The following is an 18,184-nucleotide window of genomic DNA, read 5'->3' on the forward strand; positions in this document are numbered from 1 at the left end:
AGATGGACCCACCGGAGTCACAGGCCGAAATCCCGACGTCGACGGGATGGAAATCCCCGGGGCCAATCCTTCTGAAGCCACCGGAGCGGCCACCGGCGCCGACACTGGCGCCGAGCCCACGTTCCCAAAAGGGAGAAAGGGCATAAAGGGTGCCGGCCGAAGAGGCGCAGGATCACCCAAAGAAAAGGCCAAAGGCCCAGCCGGAGCACCCCCTGGAGCCACCTGTTGGAAGATGGCATACATCGCATTCAAGAATGCGGAACTATCGGCTCCAGGGGTGGGAAAAGCCGGATACTGAGGTGCCTGTCTCGGAGGCAACCCCGACGCCGGCCTCGACGTCTGCGCCGGAGAAAACACCTGAGGCTCCAATACCTAAATCACCGACGCCTGTCCAGGTGAAGTTGGAGACGCCGGAGAGGGCAACGGCGTCGAAGGATGCGGCGTAACCGTGGGACTGATCTCCCATGTCCTTCGGCGCCGATCCGAAGACCTGGAACGAGTCTCCTTCGAATGACGCCGAGATTCTCTACGGCGCCTGGAGTCTCGATGACGCCGATGTCTTGGAGAAGAAGACTTCTTGTGATGCTTCTCCTTCGATTTAGCCATAAACAGCTTCGCCTCACGTTCCTTGAGGGCCTTTGGATTCATGTGCTGGCATGAATCACAAGTCGAGACGTCGTGGTCGGAGCTCAAACACCAAAGGCAATCGGAATGAGGATCCGTCACCGACATCTTGCCTCCACACTCACGACAAGGCTTAAATCCAGACTTTCTCTGCGACATTATTACCACAGCGAAAGACTACGCAGCAAAAATACACTGTAACCAAAAAAGTAACAGTTGCTCCCTCGAAGATAACCGTTTCGAATGCACGGAAAAAAGGGAACTGACGTCCGCACGTCGTCGAGGACCTCTTATTGCCTGTATGACGTCAGATGGCGTCGCGTGGGCTAGAGTGACGTCCTCGTCGACGTGCAGAGACTAGTAAGAAGATTTCCGTCGAATGCTGGCGCCATGGGAGTATTCATTAGGTGAGGAATCCACAGGTAGTTGTATCCATCAGAAACACACTAACAGCAGGCAAAAAGTGGGGGGTAACCATACCAAAAGAAAAAAAAAGAAAGAAAAAAATGACCCAGTGTCATCAGCATGAGCTGGTAGAGTTCAAAAGCCATGCTGGGAATCCCTATTGGCCCAACCTTCCAAGAGAAAGGGCAAGAAGACTGGGGGACCAGCTTCTAAACAGCAAAATCCTCAGGAAGAAGACATATCCACCCCAGAGGGGACTGAGCTAAAAGAAAGTGAACCTTACCAGGTTGAGCTCTTGGGCCAAGGGATCTTCAAGCTCCATGAATCCCCGGCCTTCAGCACTTATTGCAACGCTGTCTCCTGCCTGTTGCTCCAGCGATGTAGGACACTCCTTCAGGTGTGCTAAGTGGGACTCACCGTGAGTCCTGTGCCCGCTGCCAGTGGGTCATCTGTGGGGCTGCTGAGTGTCAACCCAGACTCCCCTCCTTTGATCAAGTCCCCTGGAACTTGCTGGTCCTCTTCAGCTTTGCAAAACCTTCTTCTCCGAGTTTTGCCAAGGCTTGTTGGTGGTGTTCCAGCACCACTGACCCACTGCATCACAACTGCCGACGTGGGACAATACTTGCATCACTACTGGAACTCCTCTCCTGCTCCTGTGTTGCACTGCTGACCTTCTTTGTCCACCGTTAACCTGGTTCTGCATCCACAGAAGGGTGGATAGTGGCTCCTGCCACAGCCGGACACTCCAACTAGAACTGGACTTGGTCCCCTTTCTTTGCAGGTCCTCATCTGACAGGCTCCACCTTTGGGTTCTTCAAGTCTTGTCTGGGTCTTGTACAAACCTTTCCCAAATTCATCTAGTTGGGTTTGGGGAAAACCAGGTACCTGCTCTCCTGGTCACTAGGGTAACTCTGGTACTCAACTTTTGGGGTTCTTAGATCCTCTAGCTCCCCTCTACTGATTCCACTTACTTGGGTTGGGACTGACATCCACATTCAACTTTTTTAGAATATGGTTTGGCCCTCACTAATTGCTATTGCTTTTACCAATACGTATTGCTTTCTATGCTATTTACTGATTTCTAATGTGTATATAATAGTGTGCTTACTTACCTCCAGTTGGGGTATTACCTAAGCAGTATTTTAGTATTTGTGTTACTATAGTAAAGCACCTTTATTAATTTTTTTAACCCTGTGGGTGACTACAGTGGTATTGGATAAGCTTTGCATGTCTCCTAGATAAGTCTTGGCTGCTCATCCACAGCTACCTCTAGAGGGCCTGGCTTCTAGATACTGCCTACACTTCACTAACATGGAATATGTGGACCTGGTATAACATAAGACCATAGGTGCTCACCAAACACCAGGTCAGTTACCTACAGCGGTCCCTTTGAGAGGGTTGGTGTAAACATAGTGGGTCCACCTGAACCACTCCACAGCCTCAGGAAACCAATATTTACTGGCAGTAATGGATCATGCTACCAGGTATCCTGAAGCAATTCTTCTTGGGTCTATTAGAGCCCCGCAGTAGCAAAGTCCCTTGTTGGTGTCTTTACCAGGGTAAGGTTTCCTAAGGAGATGGTTTCAGACATAGATGCTAACTTCATGTCAGCTTACCTAAAACATATGTGGACTGAATGTGGGGTGACGTACAAGTTCACAACACCTTATCACCCACAAACCAATGGACTTGTTGAAAGGTTCTAGAAGACACTGAAAGGTATGATCACGGGACACCCTGAAAAACCTCAAAAGGAGAAGGGATGTCCTTTTGCCATGCCTGCCTTTTATCTACAGAGAGGTGCCTCAGAAAGGAGTAGAGTTTCCCCACTTTGAGCTTCTGTTGGCCCATCCTGTTAGGGAACCACTTGCTTTGTAAATGAGGGTTGGGAGAGACCTCTCCACAAACCTCAGCAAGATGTGGTGGACTATGTACTAGGCCTGTGTTCTAGGATTGCAGAGTACATGGAGAAAGCATAAAAAAAACATTGAGGCGAGTCAACAGCTCCAGAAGCAATGGTATGGCCAAAAGGCTGCACTGGTAAGAGTTTATACCAGGGCAAAAGGTGTGACTTCTGGAATCTGTGGCTCCAAGTGCCCTTATGGACAGGTGGAGTGTTCCTTACCTTATCTTTGAAAAGAAAAGCGATGTCACCTACTTGGCAGACCCGGCCCAAGCAGGGCACCCAAGAGGGTGATCCACGTGAACTGCCTCAAGATTTTCTGTGACAGGACTGATGTAACCATGCTGATGGTTACTGATGAGGATCAGGACGCAGAGAGTGAACCGCTTGCTGAACTTCTCTTTTCAAGTCCCAAAGATGGATCAATTGATGTAGTTTTCTACTCAGACACCCTTACTGCCCAACATCAGGCTGACTGCAGGCAAGGCCTGCAGCAGGATGCAGAGCTCTTCTCCTTAACACCTGGACAGACACACTGGTGTACCCATGATGTGGACACTTGAGACAGCTTGCTTGTCAAATCCAAGATCTACCAGCAGTCTGACCAGGTTAAGGAGAGCATCAAATTTGAAGTCAACAAGATGCTGGATTTAGGGTTTATAGAACCCTCTGACAGCCCCTGTGGTCGCCCAGTGGTCCTAGTCCCCAAGCCTCATCCCCAAGGTGGAAAGAAAGAAATTAGGTTCTGTTTGGACTACAGAGGTCTCAACTCTCTCACCAAGACAGATGCTCACCCCATACCTATGGCTGATGAGCTCATAGACAAATTAGGCGCAGCAAAGTTTCTGAGACCCTTTGACTTGACTGCATGGTACTGGCAAATTCGCATGGCACCAACAGCAAAAGCAAAGACAGCATTCTCCACACCTGATGGGCATTATCAGTTCACTGTTATGACTTTTGGTTTAAAAAATGCCTCCGCCACCTTCCAAAGGTTGGTAAATCAAGTCCTTGCTGGGTTGGAGACATTCAGTGCAGCATATTTGAATGATACTGCTGTCTTTAGCTCCACCTGGCAGGTCACCTAGTTCACCTGGGGAAGGTTTTGCAGGCCCTGCAATCTGCAGGCCTTACTATCAAGGCATCCAAATGCCAGATAGGGCGGAGTACAGTTGTATACCTGGGCCACGTTTTAGGTGCAGGCCAGGTCCAACCCCCAACAGCCCAAGATCAAGACAATTTGTGGATTGGGAAGGCTCCTTCCAACCAGACTCAAGTCAGGGCATTCCTTGGCTTGACTGGATATTACATGAGGTTTGTGAAGGGATTTGGGCAGATTGTGTCCCCTCTCTCTCCCCCCCCACCCACAGAACGTACCTCCAAGAAGATCCAAAGAAAAGTAAACTGGATGGTTAATTGTCAAAAGGTCTTTGACACCCTGAAAGAGGCAATGTAATCAGCACCAGTTCTCTAAGCTCCAGACACTTTGCTGAGACTGAAGTGGCTGTTGGTATGTGGTGCCTCTGCCCTAAACCGTAAAAACCAATGCAGCCTGGGGCAGGTTGGTGGCAACTTGCAATTTACGTGGGGGTGGGTGGGGGACAGGGAGGTCTGAGGCATGGGCAAAGCAAGGTTTGGCCCATGCCCAAGAGGGTATTAGTGGGTCCCATGTTAAAAGGTAGTAGGGGTTCAGTATCAGTAGTAATTTGCCCCTGTTGGAGAACTTCAGTCAAGACATTGGTTTTGACCACTGATGTGGGGAGCTGAAGGGTAAAACTTTACCAGCAGCCCTCGACATGACCACCAGAAAGGAAGCACTCTCTTCAGTGGCAGGACCTGGAGGTGTGAGAAGGCCATTATGAGAAAAGGTGCCCAGGCCAGTGGGTTCTCTGAATTATTCATACCAATTCTCTTCATGGTAGGATTGGCCAATTTAATTACCTATGTTATAAAAGTTGTCAGAATCTGTGCAAAACAACTTATATAATGTATGGAATCTTCCTTGTTGAGGTGGAGTGTGAAGCGGTGATTGTTGCGGTTTGATGGAAACGAAGCACTGCCTCAGAGATCGCATTGACTCCAACTCGAAGAGTACAATGGGCACCTTGTACTTAGGCAGCAAAGGAGTTGGCTTCGATTCTCCAGGTGCTGGAGTGGATTCAGACGCAGAGTCTTATTATAAGTTACAAAACTTCACTGAAAGTAATGGTGTTTGGTATCAAATACCTTGTGTTAATAAATCTGTAATGATGCCAGGATCAGATTTATTGGGACATGCATCCACAGGGCATCCCTGTAGCTCTACTAGTCTCTTTTAGTGTGTTGGCTGACTGGTATCTTCCAGCCAGCCAGCCACCACAGACTGGTTTCTGGCCCCCTGCATGGGAGAGCCCACTCTCAGATGCCAAGAAGCCCACTCTCAGATGCCAAGAACAATGCCTGCTTGGCAGAAAGTGTTCTCACCTCCTCCAGAAGGATGTCTAGCAATTTAGCATAACAGGGCCAGAGGCTTCAAAGCCTCTGCTGTCTTTGACCAGCTTCCACCTAGATCTGCAGAACGCCATCCACTGCCCTGGGGCCCATAAGGCAACAGAGCAGGTGAGAAATTAGTCATTCAGGAGGCACACATTACCCAGAGGCTAGCCACATCCTTAAGGTTGGCTACCTGAAGTAAACAGCCAGAGAAGGGTTTCACCCTCTTGTTTTTGGTGAAAAAGGGACCTCTGTGTCAGGGTTATGCCCACTCCCCACAGGAAGTGGTTATATAGGGGGCACAGCTGCCCTAGTGGTCAGTAGCCCTGGGATGTAGAATTCCTATCGCCCGACACCCAGGACAAATTGTTTGGGGTCAAGGGCAACATGTTTTCATGTTTATTTTGTCCTTGGGACAAGTAGGCCCAACCCCCTGAAGCACAAACCCTTTGGCTGCCACTTTACACAGAAGGGAACTGTCTGCAGTTAAGGTAATGTGTGCCCATATGTTAATGCTGTTCGAACTTGTATTTATGGTTCATTAATGAAAATCCTTCTTTATTAGGGTGAGCACTGTAATTAAACATTTTAAGGTCACTGTGCACTACTGACAGTGGTTCCAGTTATAAAAAAAAAAAGTGTACACACGTTTGAAAAGTTTAGCAATATGACGCTAAGTATAATGCTCTCAGATAAGATGCAAATATTTGCAGAAGCTTATAAGCAAGTGTCATGATTTTTTGCTTTCAAAATAAAATGTTCAGAAAAAATGCAAGTAGGAAAAAAAAAGTTTCGCTACAATGAAATTGTAGGTGCTATTTTTCTGAAGCGTCATTTAATAAAATGTTGATGCATGTTAGTATTTCCAAAAAATATTCCTAATGGAAAATCAGTGTAACCATTTGACAAGATTATAGGAAGCATGAAAATAAACAAGCTTTGGCAAAGTGAAGCGATCCAACATGTTTGTGAGTCTTTTCAATCAATCAATCAATCAATCAAAACATTTATTAAGCGCACTACTCACCCGATAGGGTCTCAAGGCGCTTTGGGGGTGGGGGGACAAGGGGTGCAGTTTACTACTCAAAAAGCCATGTCTTGAGGCGCTTTCTGAAAGTTAAGAGGTCCTGGGTCTTGTGTAGGTTGGTGGGAAGGGAGTTCCAGGTCTTGGAGGAGAGGTGGGAGAAGGATCTGCCGCTGGAGGTGGTGCGTTGGATGCGGGGGACTGTGGCGAGGGCCAGGTCAGCGGAGCGGAGAAGTCGAGTAGGTGCGTGGAAGTTTACTCATTGGTTGAGGTAGGCTGGTCCAGTGTTGTGGAGGGATTTGTGAGCGTGGATAAGGACTTTGAAGATGATACTTTTGCTGATGGGCAGCCAGTGAAGGGATCTGAGGTGAGCGGAGATGTGTTTGTGGCGTGGGAGGTTGAGGATGAGACATGCAGTTGCGTTCTGGATTCACTGGAGTTTTTGCTGAAGCTTGGCTGTGGTACCAGCGTAGAGGGCATTGCCGTAGACCAATCTGCTGCTGATAAGTGCATGGGTGACTGTTTTTCTGGTTTCTAAGAGAATCGATTTGAAGGTCTTCCGTAGCATGCGAAGGGTGTTGAAACTGGAGGACGATATGGTGTTTATTTGCTGGGCCATAGAGAGAGATGAGTCTAAGAAGCTGCTAAGGTTGCGTGCGTGGGTGGAGGGTGTTGGGGGTGGTCCTAGGGCAATGGGCCACCAGGGGTCGGCCCATACTGTCTTGTTGGGCCCGAAGATGATGAGTTCTGTTTTGTTGGAGTTGAGCTTGAGGTGGCTTGCTGTCATCCATTTGGCGATGACGAGGAGTCCGGCGTGGAGGTCTGTCTTGGCGGTGATAGGGTTCCTGGTGAGGGAGATGATGAGCTGGGTGTCGTCTGTGTACGAGATGATGGTGATTCCGTGGGGGCAGAGGATGTTGGCGAGCGGGGCCATGTAAGTGTTGAAGAGGGTAGGGCTGAGGGAGGATCCTTGGGGCACCCCGCAGATGATCTTGGTTGCTAGGGACTGGAAGGGAGGGAGGCGGACTTTCTGGGTTCTTTCGGCGAGGAAGGAGGTGAGCCAGTTTAGGGCCATGTGTCGGATTCTTTGTTAAAAAGGCGTGCGCTGAGGATTTGGTGGCATAGTGTGGAAAGCTGCGGAGAGATCCAGGAGGATGAGGGCGAGGGTCTTGCCCTTGTCCACTCTGGTTCTGATGTCGTCTGTGCAGGAGATGAGGGTGGTCTCAGTGCTGTGGTTCTTGCGGAATCCAGACTGGGAGGCGTCAAGTGCGTTGTTTTCCTCTAGGAAGTGAGACAGTCGGGCGTTCACTATCTTTTCAGCCACCTTGGCGGGGAAGGGGAGAAGAGAGATGGGGCGGTAGTTCGTGATGTCTTCGAGGTCTGCTTTGGGTTTTTTGAGGAGCGAGTTGACTTTGGCGTGCTTCCAGGTGTCTGGGAAGGTTGCAGTGTCGAAGGAGCTGTTGATTACGGCGCAGAGCTGGGGAGCGATGACTGGGGCAAGCCTTGTTGAAAATTTGGTAGGGGCAGGGGTCTGTGGGTGAGGCTGAGTGGATGGAGTTCATGGTTTTTTCGGTTTCTTCATCGTCGGTTGGGGTCCAGGAGTGTAGTTGGTTGGGGGTTGGTGGGGAGGGGGGTGTTGTGCTGTTGGTCATGTCGGTGGTGGTGACGGTGGGTGTGGATGATGTGAAACTGTTGTGTATGTCTAAGATTTTGAGGTGAAAGTAGTTGGAGAGGGAGTTACAAAGGTTTTGGGTGTGAGGGGGGGGGTCGATGGTGCTGGATTTGGCTTTGGTTTAAGGAAATGCCTCCTTGGCATGGTTACCCCCTGACTTTTTGCCTTTGCTGATGCTGTTTTGAATTGAAAGTGTGCTGAGGCCTGCTAACCAGGCCCCAGCACCAGTGTTCTTTCCCTAACCTGTACTTTTGTATCCACAATTGGCACACCCTGGCATCCAGATAAGTCCCTTGTAACTGGTACCTCTGGTACCAAGGGGCCTGATGCCAGGGAAGGTCTCTAAGGGCTGCAGCATGTCTTATGCCACCCTGGAGACCCCTCACTCAGCACAGACACACTGCTTGCCAGCTTGTGTGTGCTGGTGAGAACAAAATGAGTAAGTCGACATGGCACTCCCCTCAGGGTGCCATGCCAGCTTCTCACTGCTTATGCCAGTATAGATAAGTCACCCCTCTAGCAGGCCTTACAGCCCTAAGGCAGGGTGCACTATACCATAGGTGAGGGCACCAGTGCATGAGCACTGTGCCCCTACAGTGTCTAAGCCAAACCTTAGACATTGTAAGTGCAGGGTAGCCATAAGAGTATATGGTCTGGGAGTTTGTCAAACACGAACTCCACAGCACCATAATGGCTACACTGAAAACTGGGAAGTTTGGTATCAAACTTCTCAGCACAATAAATGCACACTGATGCCAGTGTACATTTTATTGTAAAATACACCCCAGAGGGCACCTTGGAGGTGCCCCCTGAAACTTTAACCGACTATCTGTGTAGGCTGACTGGTTCCAGCAGCCTGCCACACTAGAGACATGTTGCTGGCCCCATGGGGAGAGTGCCTTTGTCACTCTGAGGCCAGTAACAAAGCCTGCACTGGGGTGGAGATGCTAACACCTCCCCCAGGCAGGAGCTGTAACACCTGGCGGTGAGCCTCAAAGGCTCACCCCTTTGTTCCAGCACCGCAGGACACTCCAGCTAGTGGAGTTGCCCGCCCCCTCCGGCCACGGCCCCCACTTTTGGCGGCAAGGCCGGAGGAAATAATGAGAATAACAAGGAGGAGTTACTGGCCAGTCAGGACAGCCCCTAAGGTGTCCTGAGATGAAGTGACTAACTTTTAGAAATCCTCCATCTTACAGATGGAGGATTCCCCCAATAGGATTAGGGATGTGACCCCCTCCCCGGGGGAGGAGGCACAAAGAAGGTGTACCCACCCTCAGGGCTAGTAGCCATTGGCTACTAACCCCCCCAGACCTAAACACGCCCTTAAATTTAGTATTTAAGGGCTCCCCTGAACCTAAGAAGGTAGATTCCTGAAACTACAAGAAGAAGAAGACTGCTGAGCGGAAAAACCCCTGCAGAGGAAGAACAGAAGACACCAACTGCTTTGGCCCCAGACTTACCGGCCTGTCTCCTGCCTTCCAAAGAAACCTGCTCCAGCGACGCTTTCCAAGGGACCAGCGACCTCTGAATCCTCTGAGGACTGCCCTGCTTCAAGAGAGACAAGAAACTCCCGAGGACAGCGGCACTGCTCCAAAAGAACTGCAACTTTGTTTCAAGAAGCAGATTTAAAGACCCCTGCAAATCCCCGCAAGAAGCGTGAGACTTGCAACACTGCACCCGGCGACCCCGACTCGACTGGTGGAGAACCAACACCTCAGGGAGGACCCTCCGGCGACTCCAAGACCGTGAGTAACCAAAGTTGTCCCCCCTGAGCCCCCACAACGACGCCTGCAGAGGGAATCCCGAGGCTCCCCCTGACCGCGACTGCCTGAACCTAAAGTCCAGACGGCTGGAAAAGACCCTGCACCCGCAGCCCCCAGCACCTGAAGGAACGGAACTTCTGTGCAGGAGTGACCCCCAGGAGGCCCTCTCCCTTGCCCAGGTGGTGGCTACCCCCGAGGAGCCCCCCCCCTTGCCTGCCTGCATCGCTGAAGAGACCCCTTGGTCTCTCATAGGAAACCATTGAAAACCCGACGCGTGTTTACACACTGCACCCGGCCGCCCCCGCGCTGCTGAGGGTGTACTTTTTGTGCTGACTCCTGTCCCCCCCGGTGCTCTACAAAACCCCCCTGGGTCTGCCCTCCGAAGATGCGGGTACTTACCTGCTGGCAGACTGGAACCGGGGCACCCCCTTCTCTCCATTGAAGCCTATGTGTTTTGGGCACCTCTTTGACCTCTGCACCTGACCGGCCCTGAGCTGCTGGTGTGGTAACTTTGGGGTTGCTCTGAACCCCCAACGGTGGGCTACCTTGGACCCAAAACTGAACCCTGTAGGTAATTTACTTACCTGCTAAAACTAACAATACTTTACCTCCCCCAGGAACTGTGAAAATTGCACTGTGTCCACTTTTAAAACAGCTATTTGTGTTTTATGTGAAAAGTATAAATGCTACTGTAATTATTCAAAGTTCCTAAAGTACTTACCTGCAATACCTTTCAAATGAGATATTACTTGTAGAATTTGAACCTGTGGTTCTTAAAATAAACAAAGAAAAGATATTTTTCTATAACAAAACCTATTGGCTGGATTTGTCTCTGAGTGTGTGTTCCTCATTTATTGCCTGTGTGTATGTACAACAAATGCTTAACACTACTCCTTTGATAAGCCTACTGCTCGACCACACTACCACAAAATAGAGCATTAGTATTATCTCTTTTTGCCACTATCTTACCTCTAAGGGGAACCCTTGGACTCTGTGCATGCTATTCCTTACTTTGAAATAGCACATACAGAGACAACTTCCTACATTTGGTGAGCTCTTTGACGATGGTAAAGAGTTCCTTGCTGTTGTGTGAGTTACTATCTATGCGTTCTTTGTAGTAAGACCGTTTGGTGGTCCGGATGAGTTGGTGGTGTTTGGGTATGGTTGTTTTGAGGGCGGAGAAGTTGCTCATTGAGGGCTCTTGGTGCCATGCTTTCTCAATTTTGCGACATTCACGCTTGGAGTTCAGTGGTGAACCAGGGGGCTTGACGGTGTGGGTGTTGTTACTTTTCAGTGGGGCGAGGGAGTCTGCGCAGGTTGGTTACCATTGTGTGAGGTTGTGGGCAGCAAACTGTAAAAACGAAAATACACGAAATGCAGTAAAACAGAGTACAACCACATATGCCTACCATTGGCACCAGGGATGAGGCGCAGGCGGGTGCCTGCAGGTGGTGGAGGGCGTCGAACTCCTATCCCTAGCGGCAGAGTCAGGGGCACGGAGGCGGCTGGTGGAGCCAAGTGGACTCCTGGCCAGAAGCGCAGCGGGCGTCATTAAGAGGGGGAGGTGGGAGGGAGGAGCAACTGGGAGAAAACAGCCAATGGGTGCGTGAGGGGAGCGGGGCCACAGTGCGAGGGAACAGGAGACCGGCGAGAGACTGCTGAAAACGGGCAAGCACACAATAGGGCGGAAAACGAAGCGGACTACAAAAATGGCACAGGGGCACATAACAGTATAGAAAATGAAAAAACTAATTGTAGGAACAAAAATACACAAAATGGAGTAAAACAGAGTACAACCAGATATGCCTACCACTAGGCACCAGGGATGAGGCGCAGGTGGGTGCCTGCGGGTGGTGGAGGGCCTCAAACTCCTATTCCTGGCGGCAGGGTCAGGGGCACTGAGGTGGCTGGTGGAGCCAAGTGGACTCCTGGCCAGAACCAGGGCAGGTGGTCTTTTGGTTTCGTCAATGCATGTCTTGTTTTGACATGGCCTCTGTAACACTTTATTGTTGTGGGAGCTGTCAGCCCTCACCATTGTAACAAACACTGGCAAAAAGAAAAAAGCTTTTGTTCTCAAAAAGCACACATAGCCACCAGTGGCATAACAAAGGCCCTGCAGCCCCCCTACTGGGGGCCCCCTCAGCAAAGCGCTTACTCTAAGTGAGTCTGGAGGGAGGCCCCATCTATATTCTTAGCAGGGGGCCCCCTTCTATAGTCTTTGGGGGGCTCTATATTTGGGACCCCCGGCTATATTTTTTTGGGGGCCCTCTATATTCTTTGCGGGGGCCACCCTCTATATTCTTTGCGGGGGCCACCCTCTATATTCTTTGCGGGGGCCACCCTCTATATTCTTTGCAGGGGGCCCTCTATATTCTTTGCAGGGGGCCCTCTATATTCTTTGCAGGGGGCCCTCTATATTCTTTGCAGGGGGCCCTCTATATTCTTTGCAGGGGGCCCTCTATATTCTTTGCAGGGGGCCCTCTATATTCTTTGCAGGGGGCCCTCTATATTCATTGCAGGGGGCCCTCTATATTCCTTGCAGGGGGCCCTCTATATTCCTTGCAGGGGGCCCTCTATATTCCTTGCAGGGGGCCCTCTATATTCCTTGCAGGGGGCCCTCTATATTCCTTGCAGGGGGCCCTCTATATTCTTTGCAGGGGGCCCTCCAGTTTTGTTACACCACCGATTGCCACAGTAGTTCCTGGCACTAAACAAAACTACTTTGTGTACCAATATGCTCCTGTGGAAGAGCAGAATGCGATCATTCACAGTAAAGCCAGTTGATAAAGAGAGAGAGAAATAGAAGTTTAATAAAAACAAAATGTCTTTGTTAACGCCAGACCTAATTAGGGACCCAAATCTTTAATAAAAAGTCTGAAAAGTGCACCCATGGTGTAGGTCTTTGAATTAGTGGCGTTCATGAATGCAGGAGAACTTACAGAAGTAGACCAGGAAATCGTACTCCTAGAAAATAGTTGTTAACTGTATTTTAGCACGAGCAAATATGCATGTGAGGATTTGCTCATGTGAAAATATATTGAGCATTTGCAAGTTCACTTTTCCTCCAACCATTTTTTTCCTAACCGTGGTAGAACCTCTACTCCAAATTGTCAGGAGTAAACTTCCAATGTTTCTCATTAAAATTAGAGAAGAGCTGGTGAAAATCCTTGAAACATTCAAGTTAGTAGGTTTGCAGACTCAGAGGCATTCCATCCCTGGAACTTCTGCAGCATCCTCTAGACCCGGTATGTAGATCTGCAGAAAGGTGGCAAAATAAGGAAACTGCTATAGTAGGGATTGAAACTGCAAGTATTCAAGCCCTACTATAGTAATCAGAAGCTATTGTTAGAGTGCTTACATAATGGGATTGCTGCCTTAATTTGTCGCTGCACTACATGGCAAGGGATAAGTAGATTGTTGTACAGGTCAAATAGATCTAAGAAGCAAACTGTCCCATGGACAAGTAGATATTTTATTACATTCCACACCCCGGTAGCCCATTGGCTACTACCACATACACCTCTAAATGTCCCTAATTTGAGTACTTAGGGGGTCCTCCTTGACACCATACAGACAGATTTGACTTCCTGGGAACTGAAGAAGGACAAAGAAGAGAAGATACCCCAAGAACCAAGGATTTACACAGAAACTGGCCCCTAACGCTGCATTGATGGTGCGAAGACCCAACTAGTTCTGCAGCTGTCCATCGTTCCCAACAACTGGAGGACTGTCCCGCACTACGACAGCCAGCTATTATCTCTCTTGGGGTGGCAGAGCCATCCACCTGCATCTGCAGGCTTGGACCACATCTGCATGGTTCACCGTGTTGCTGGCCATTGGGCCCACCGAGGGAGCACCACTTCAGTAGGAGGACTTCGTCAATCAATCAGATACTTGTATAGTGTGGCATATCTGCAACTCATCAATCTCTTGGAGGTAGTTCTGGCTGCCGCAGTGGCAGTCCTATGGATTGGCCTAACCCATGACTAAAGTGCCTCCCACTCCCTCCTAAAGATTGAGGAAGCCTTTCCCTGGCAGTTGCAGGGAGACAGAGGACAATGGTAAGAACTTGCCTATATAGTCTTGCATATGTGCAGGCTAAGTTGCTAGACATGCTAAGAAGACGGATGAGAACACAGTTGCCCTGAAGAAGGCCAGAGGATGGATGTTTTGAGATTTATTGCCTGGCGAGTACCTTGCTATTGGCCAAAACATGTTGACAGATCATACACATAAGGTGCATGGATCCATTATAGATCCACGGATCACCGCTATCACCTTTGTAAAGTAAGGGTGTTTTGTTTTATTTTAACTCTACCTAGCATCATCTCTAATAAAGAATAACTCTTGGATTGATGCTGAGGTAGTTTTAACTTAGTTTCTCACCATTCTGGTACCCTACTGCCCAGAAGATGGTTTATTCTGATCTCCTCACCCCATGAGGAGCTTGTTCTCCCAGGGGACTATGGTTGAGACCACTGGGTTAGTACCATCTTTACCCGGTGGGCTGGACTAGTCGATTATAAATCATACCACTAAAAAGTGGGTGGGGCTTTTTCATCTTTGAAGGTAAGACCCCCTAGGCAAGGTTTTACATACTGGGTATAAAGCAGACACGAGAAGGAAAAGAAGAGTGGATAAAGAAAATTCCTGCCACATGTTTTGTGGTATTTTCGTATTATACATGAACAGCATTATAGTTTATTAAGTCAAACACAGGAGAAAGTCTAGTACAGCGTGCATCCTGAAGTCCTGTATTTTAAGTCCTCTTATATGTGATAATGGAGGAAAAGTGGAATAAATAATTGCCTAGGATCATACAATTTGGCAAAGTGGGGAAGCCAGGATAAATCCCAGCTTTTCCCGTTTCACATTGTGCATTTCAGCCAATAGATGAATATGCTTTGCTTCCCCTAAAGCCACCTTACCTTCAACACCTCTCTCCCCCCACCCGAACCAACCACCCAACCACGTCCGCCAGGCTGTTGGCATCAGTGTGGCCTCGGTCACATCACAGACCAAAACATTGGGCCCTTGAGTACTGGGGCACTTAAACAAGCCATGGCTTGTTTCGCGTCCAGAGCAGACCCCACCGCCTTGGAAGATTTCCTACATGTCAAGAGACATCAAGGGAACTGAGAGCCATGTCGAGAGGGCCCCTCGCTTTGTTTTTTCTCTCTCCTCTGCAGATCAACCAACCATGAAAGCCTCAAAAGCAAGTGGTCAGCCAGCTAAGGCCCTCAGCACCACAGCCCAGGTCCACTTCTTCTGACCGCAACCCCTTGGCCTAGGAGTCCCCACAACTTGAGCTCCGCTTGGGGCTCTTCCGGACTTGTCCCCAAGTCCCCCGTTGTAGCCTTTGACTTCAAAGGTTGAGCGCTCGCGGTTACCATCCCAAACAGCACCTCTGCACTGAGACACACCAGGGCAGACAAAGTGAAAATGCTGGTGGTACCTTGGATCTTACCTCCATAGCACCTTAAGTCCCAAAGGACAGCTCCATACTCTGCCTGCAAATACCCGTTTGTTGTGTGTGTTTTTCTCCCATGGGATAACATTGTAGCATTGGAGGCGCATGCCTCGAACCCGTTATTGGAGCAATTTATTTACTTGCTTTTAAAATCAATCTCTCTGCTTGTTCTTAAGTTATTTTAAAGATCTTTGTGTCTAAATTCCTATAAAAGCTGCTTTATTCTTATAAATAGGTCTTAGATTTCTTATGGCGTTTGTGAACCATTTATTAACTGTGTGTGTGCAACAAATACTCCCCTCTGATAAGCCTAAAGTGCTTTGCCACACTACCACAATAGAGCACGTGGGATTATTAAAATAAGCCTAGTAAACTAATAAGGATTGTGCAGACTTTTTGCATGGCGTGACCTCACATTGGCACCACTACATAAAAAGCCATATTCCAACAGAATGTGACGACAAACAGCTGGATCAACATCTAGAATGGGACCAATCAAGTTGAGGAATATTCTGGTGCTTGGCGACGGTGAGTTTAGCACTGTTGTGCCATTTGTCCTTTAAGTTATTGACGTGTTGTTACTGCATGCCTTAGAGTTGTGACTTGACCACAGGTAAACCCGATGAGGATCTGTCACAGACATCTGCTTGCAAAAGCCTTTACAAGGTTTAAAGCAAGTGGACTGGCGAGGTGACATTTTCCTTGCACAGTGCAATTTTTTTAGGTAAAAGACAACTAAGAGACAAGAAGTAGCTCCGGATCAGAAAGTAAGGAACGGGCATTAGTGTGTGGTAGTGTTGCCTATTCGAGCTCCACATGTCATTTCTAACGCAAATTTGCATCACTCCAATACTGTGTGGGGGCAACCTACTGGCACAGAGATACTGCTACTATGTTTTCGGATTCAGTTTGATGCCTAGGCAATAGTAAAAAGTGAGGAGTCTGCATCTAGAAGTCTCTCTCTAAACTAAAATTTCACAGTTTGCTTTGAATGACTCCGACAATTCGTTAACCACATTAGCTTAAGAATGCATGAATACGAGATGACTCACAGAGTTGAACTATATTCCGGGCAGTATTTTTCACATTTGAGCCTATTAAGCGAAACATGCAAAAAAGAAGATAGAACTATTCTGGAACCTATGGCAGTGTTGCTGTAGAATAACATAAAAGTTGCCAGCCAGCACCTACCATTGGAGGTATGATGGCAGCTCGATGGTGGAGCTGTTGCAGATCCATCGGCACTTGCTTCATAACAGGACCAAGAAGGACACTTCCAGGGGGGTTCAAGAGCGAGGGCTTGGTCTCCATGAAACCCCTAGGGGAAACAAATCAAAATGTATTCATTTGGAAAAAACAGTTCTCATTGCAGACTATTAGGGATTTTTTCACTAGAGATTAGTAGGGTTAAATTACTTACAGTGAGAAAAAGTAATTAGGAAAACAGGCTTTTGATTATGTGGTGGTGTAAAGTGCCATGCTTATCAGCAGATTGCTGATTGCCAGGTATTTGTAGTAAGAAAAGTCTGAATAATCCTGATTCATATCAATATAGGAAAAAGAATGGCCATGTGCTCAACTGGCAGAGTGCCACTGGCACAATAAAAGACAGAACAAACAATTTGGTTATAGGAATGGAAAAGCTTCAGCTCCTGACATTTCCCTATGGGAAAAGTTAATAAAATAGTCAAGGACTGCACAATGCATACACAATTCACTTTCAGATATTTTGAGGGAGGCCTTCACAGTTGAAGCCCTTCAACATCTAGAAATTTAGTAGAGTGCCTCAATTAGACTGGATCTCAATTTTCACCATATACATCTAGAGGCTGCTCTCATTCAACATCAAGCAGACAGAAGTGGAGAACTTACTCACTGTTTATTATAGACGTGAAAATCCACTTCTTCGCATGGTGTGTGGACAAAACTGGCTTTAATCATTCTCAGCATTGGTTTTTCAAAAATGAACTCAAGAAGTATAGTTATAATTATTGTTAAACATATGAAAAGCATACTAAAGTTCAGTCAAATCTGAAGGTGGACTAAACTGAAAACAAAGCATATTTAATAAAATACAAAGTAATGCAGGTAATGACAGCAAATGTGCTCTCATAGTTAGGTTTCAGGAACAAATGAATGAGCATTCAGTTAATAATCACAAACTGCAATACAATGGAAAGTACAGCTGGTACACTGATATCACTGTTCAGAAGCCACATGCTATCAAAACTAACCCTACTGCAGCTATTTAATAAAAAAACAGAGGGCATCACAACTGAAAGAAATGTGCATTACTTAGTTGAAGCCTTGATTCTGGGTTGTAGAAATCTTCACAAAATTCCCCACTGCGTGCGGGAACCCCACAACACTACTTATCACATATATGGAAGAGAACTGCAGCTATACTTGAGCTAGATGTATTAACTATGGCACAATCACCAACTAATGGCATGATATAGGACTGTGCCCTTGTTGTTAACACCATAACCAACATATTTTCCATTTGAACAAGAAGCTCACTTAAAGGGACTTTTATCTTCTTAAAATGTCTATTGAGTGAAATAGGTGACCCTGTAGCCTGAAGAGGAGGTTCAGTTTGTATTACTACCTCGTGACTTTACTGACATTTTTAGCAAGTCAAGCCACTGCAGCAATGAGGATCTACTTTGCCTCACAATTCTTAAACTTGAAGGTGACTGTTGGAACTAGTGCAATTGAAGGAAAGGAGTAATGTTTTGAAAAATTACACAAAACAGCAATGCTCAGAGAACGTGGATTCGGAAGTCAAAATGCAAAGTCTTGGTGTTTTTTTTTGGTCAGCAAAAAGCACCGGTTCTGCGAAGACTTGCTG

The 18,184-nt window shown here is 47.9% G+C and overlaps 1 protein-coding gene across 16 annotated transcripts in view; it reads right to left on the bottom strand.

The window, feature by feature from the left end:
* Window positions 1–18,184, bottom strand: part of NCOR1 (nuclear receptor corepressor 1) — a 1,251,773-nt gene that overhangs the window by 704,206 nt on the left and 529,383 nt on the right. For all 16 annotated transcript variants that reach the window (XM_069226323.1, XM_069226317.1, XM_069226319.1 and 13 more), the window contains one exon: window positions 16,525–16,651. In XM_069226323.1, coding sequence (XP_069082424.1) covers window positions 16,525–16,651 — 127 coding nt within the window. The remainder of the gene's footprint in view (window positions 1–16,524; window positions 16,652–18,184) is intronic.

Source organism: Pleurodeles waltl, chromosome 3_1 (genome assembly GCF_031143425.1).
Source record: "Pleurodeles waltl isolate 20211129_DDA chromosome 3_1, aPleWal1.hap1.20221129, whole genome shotgun sequence".
Taxonomy (NCBI): domain Eukaryota; kingdom Metazoa; phylum Chordata; class Amphibia; order Caudata; family Salamandridae; genus Pleurodeles; species Pleurodeles waltl.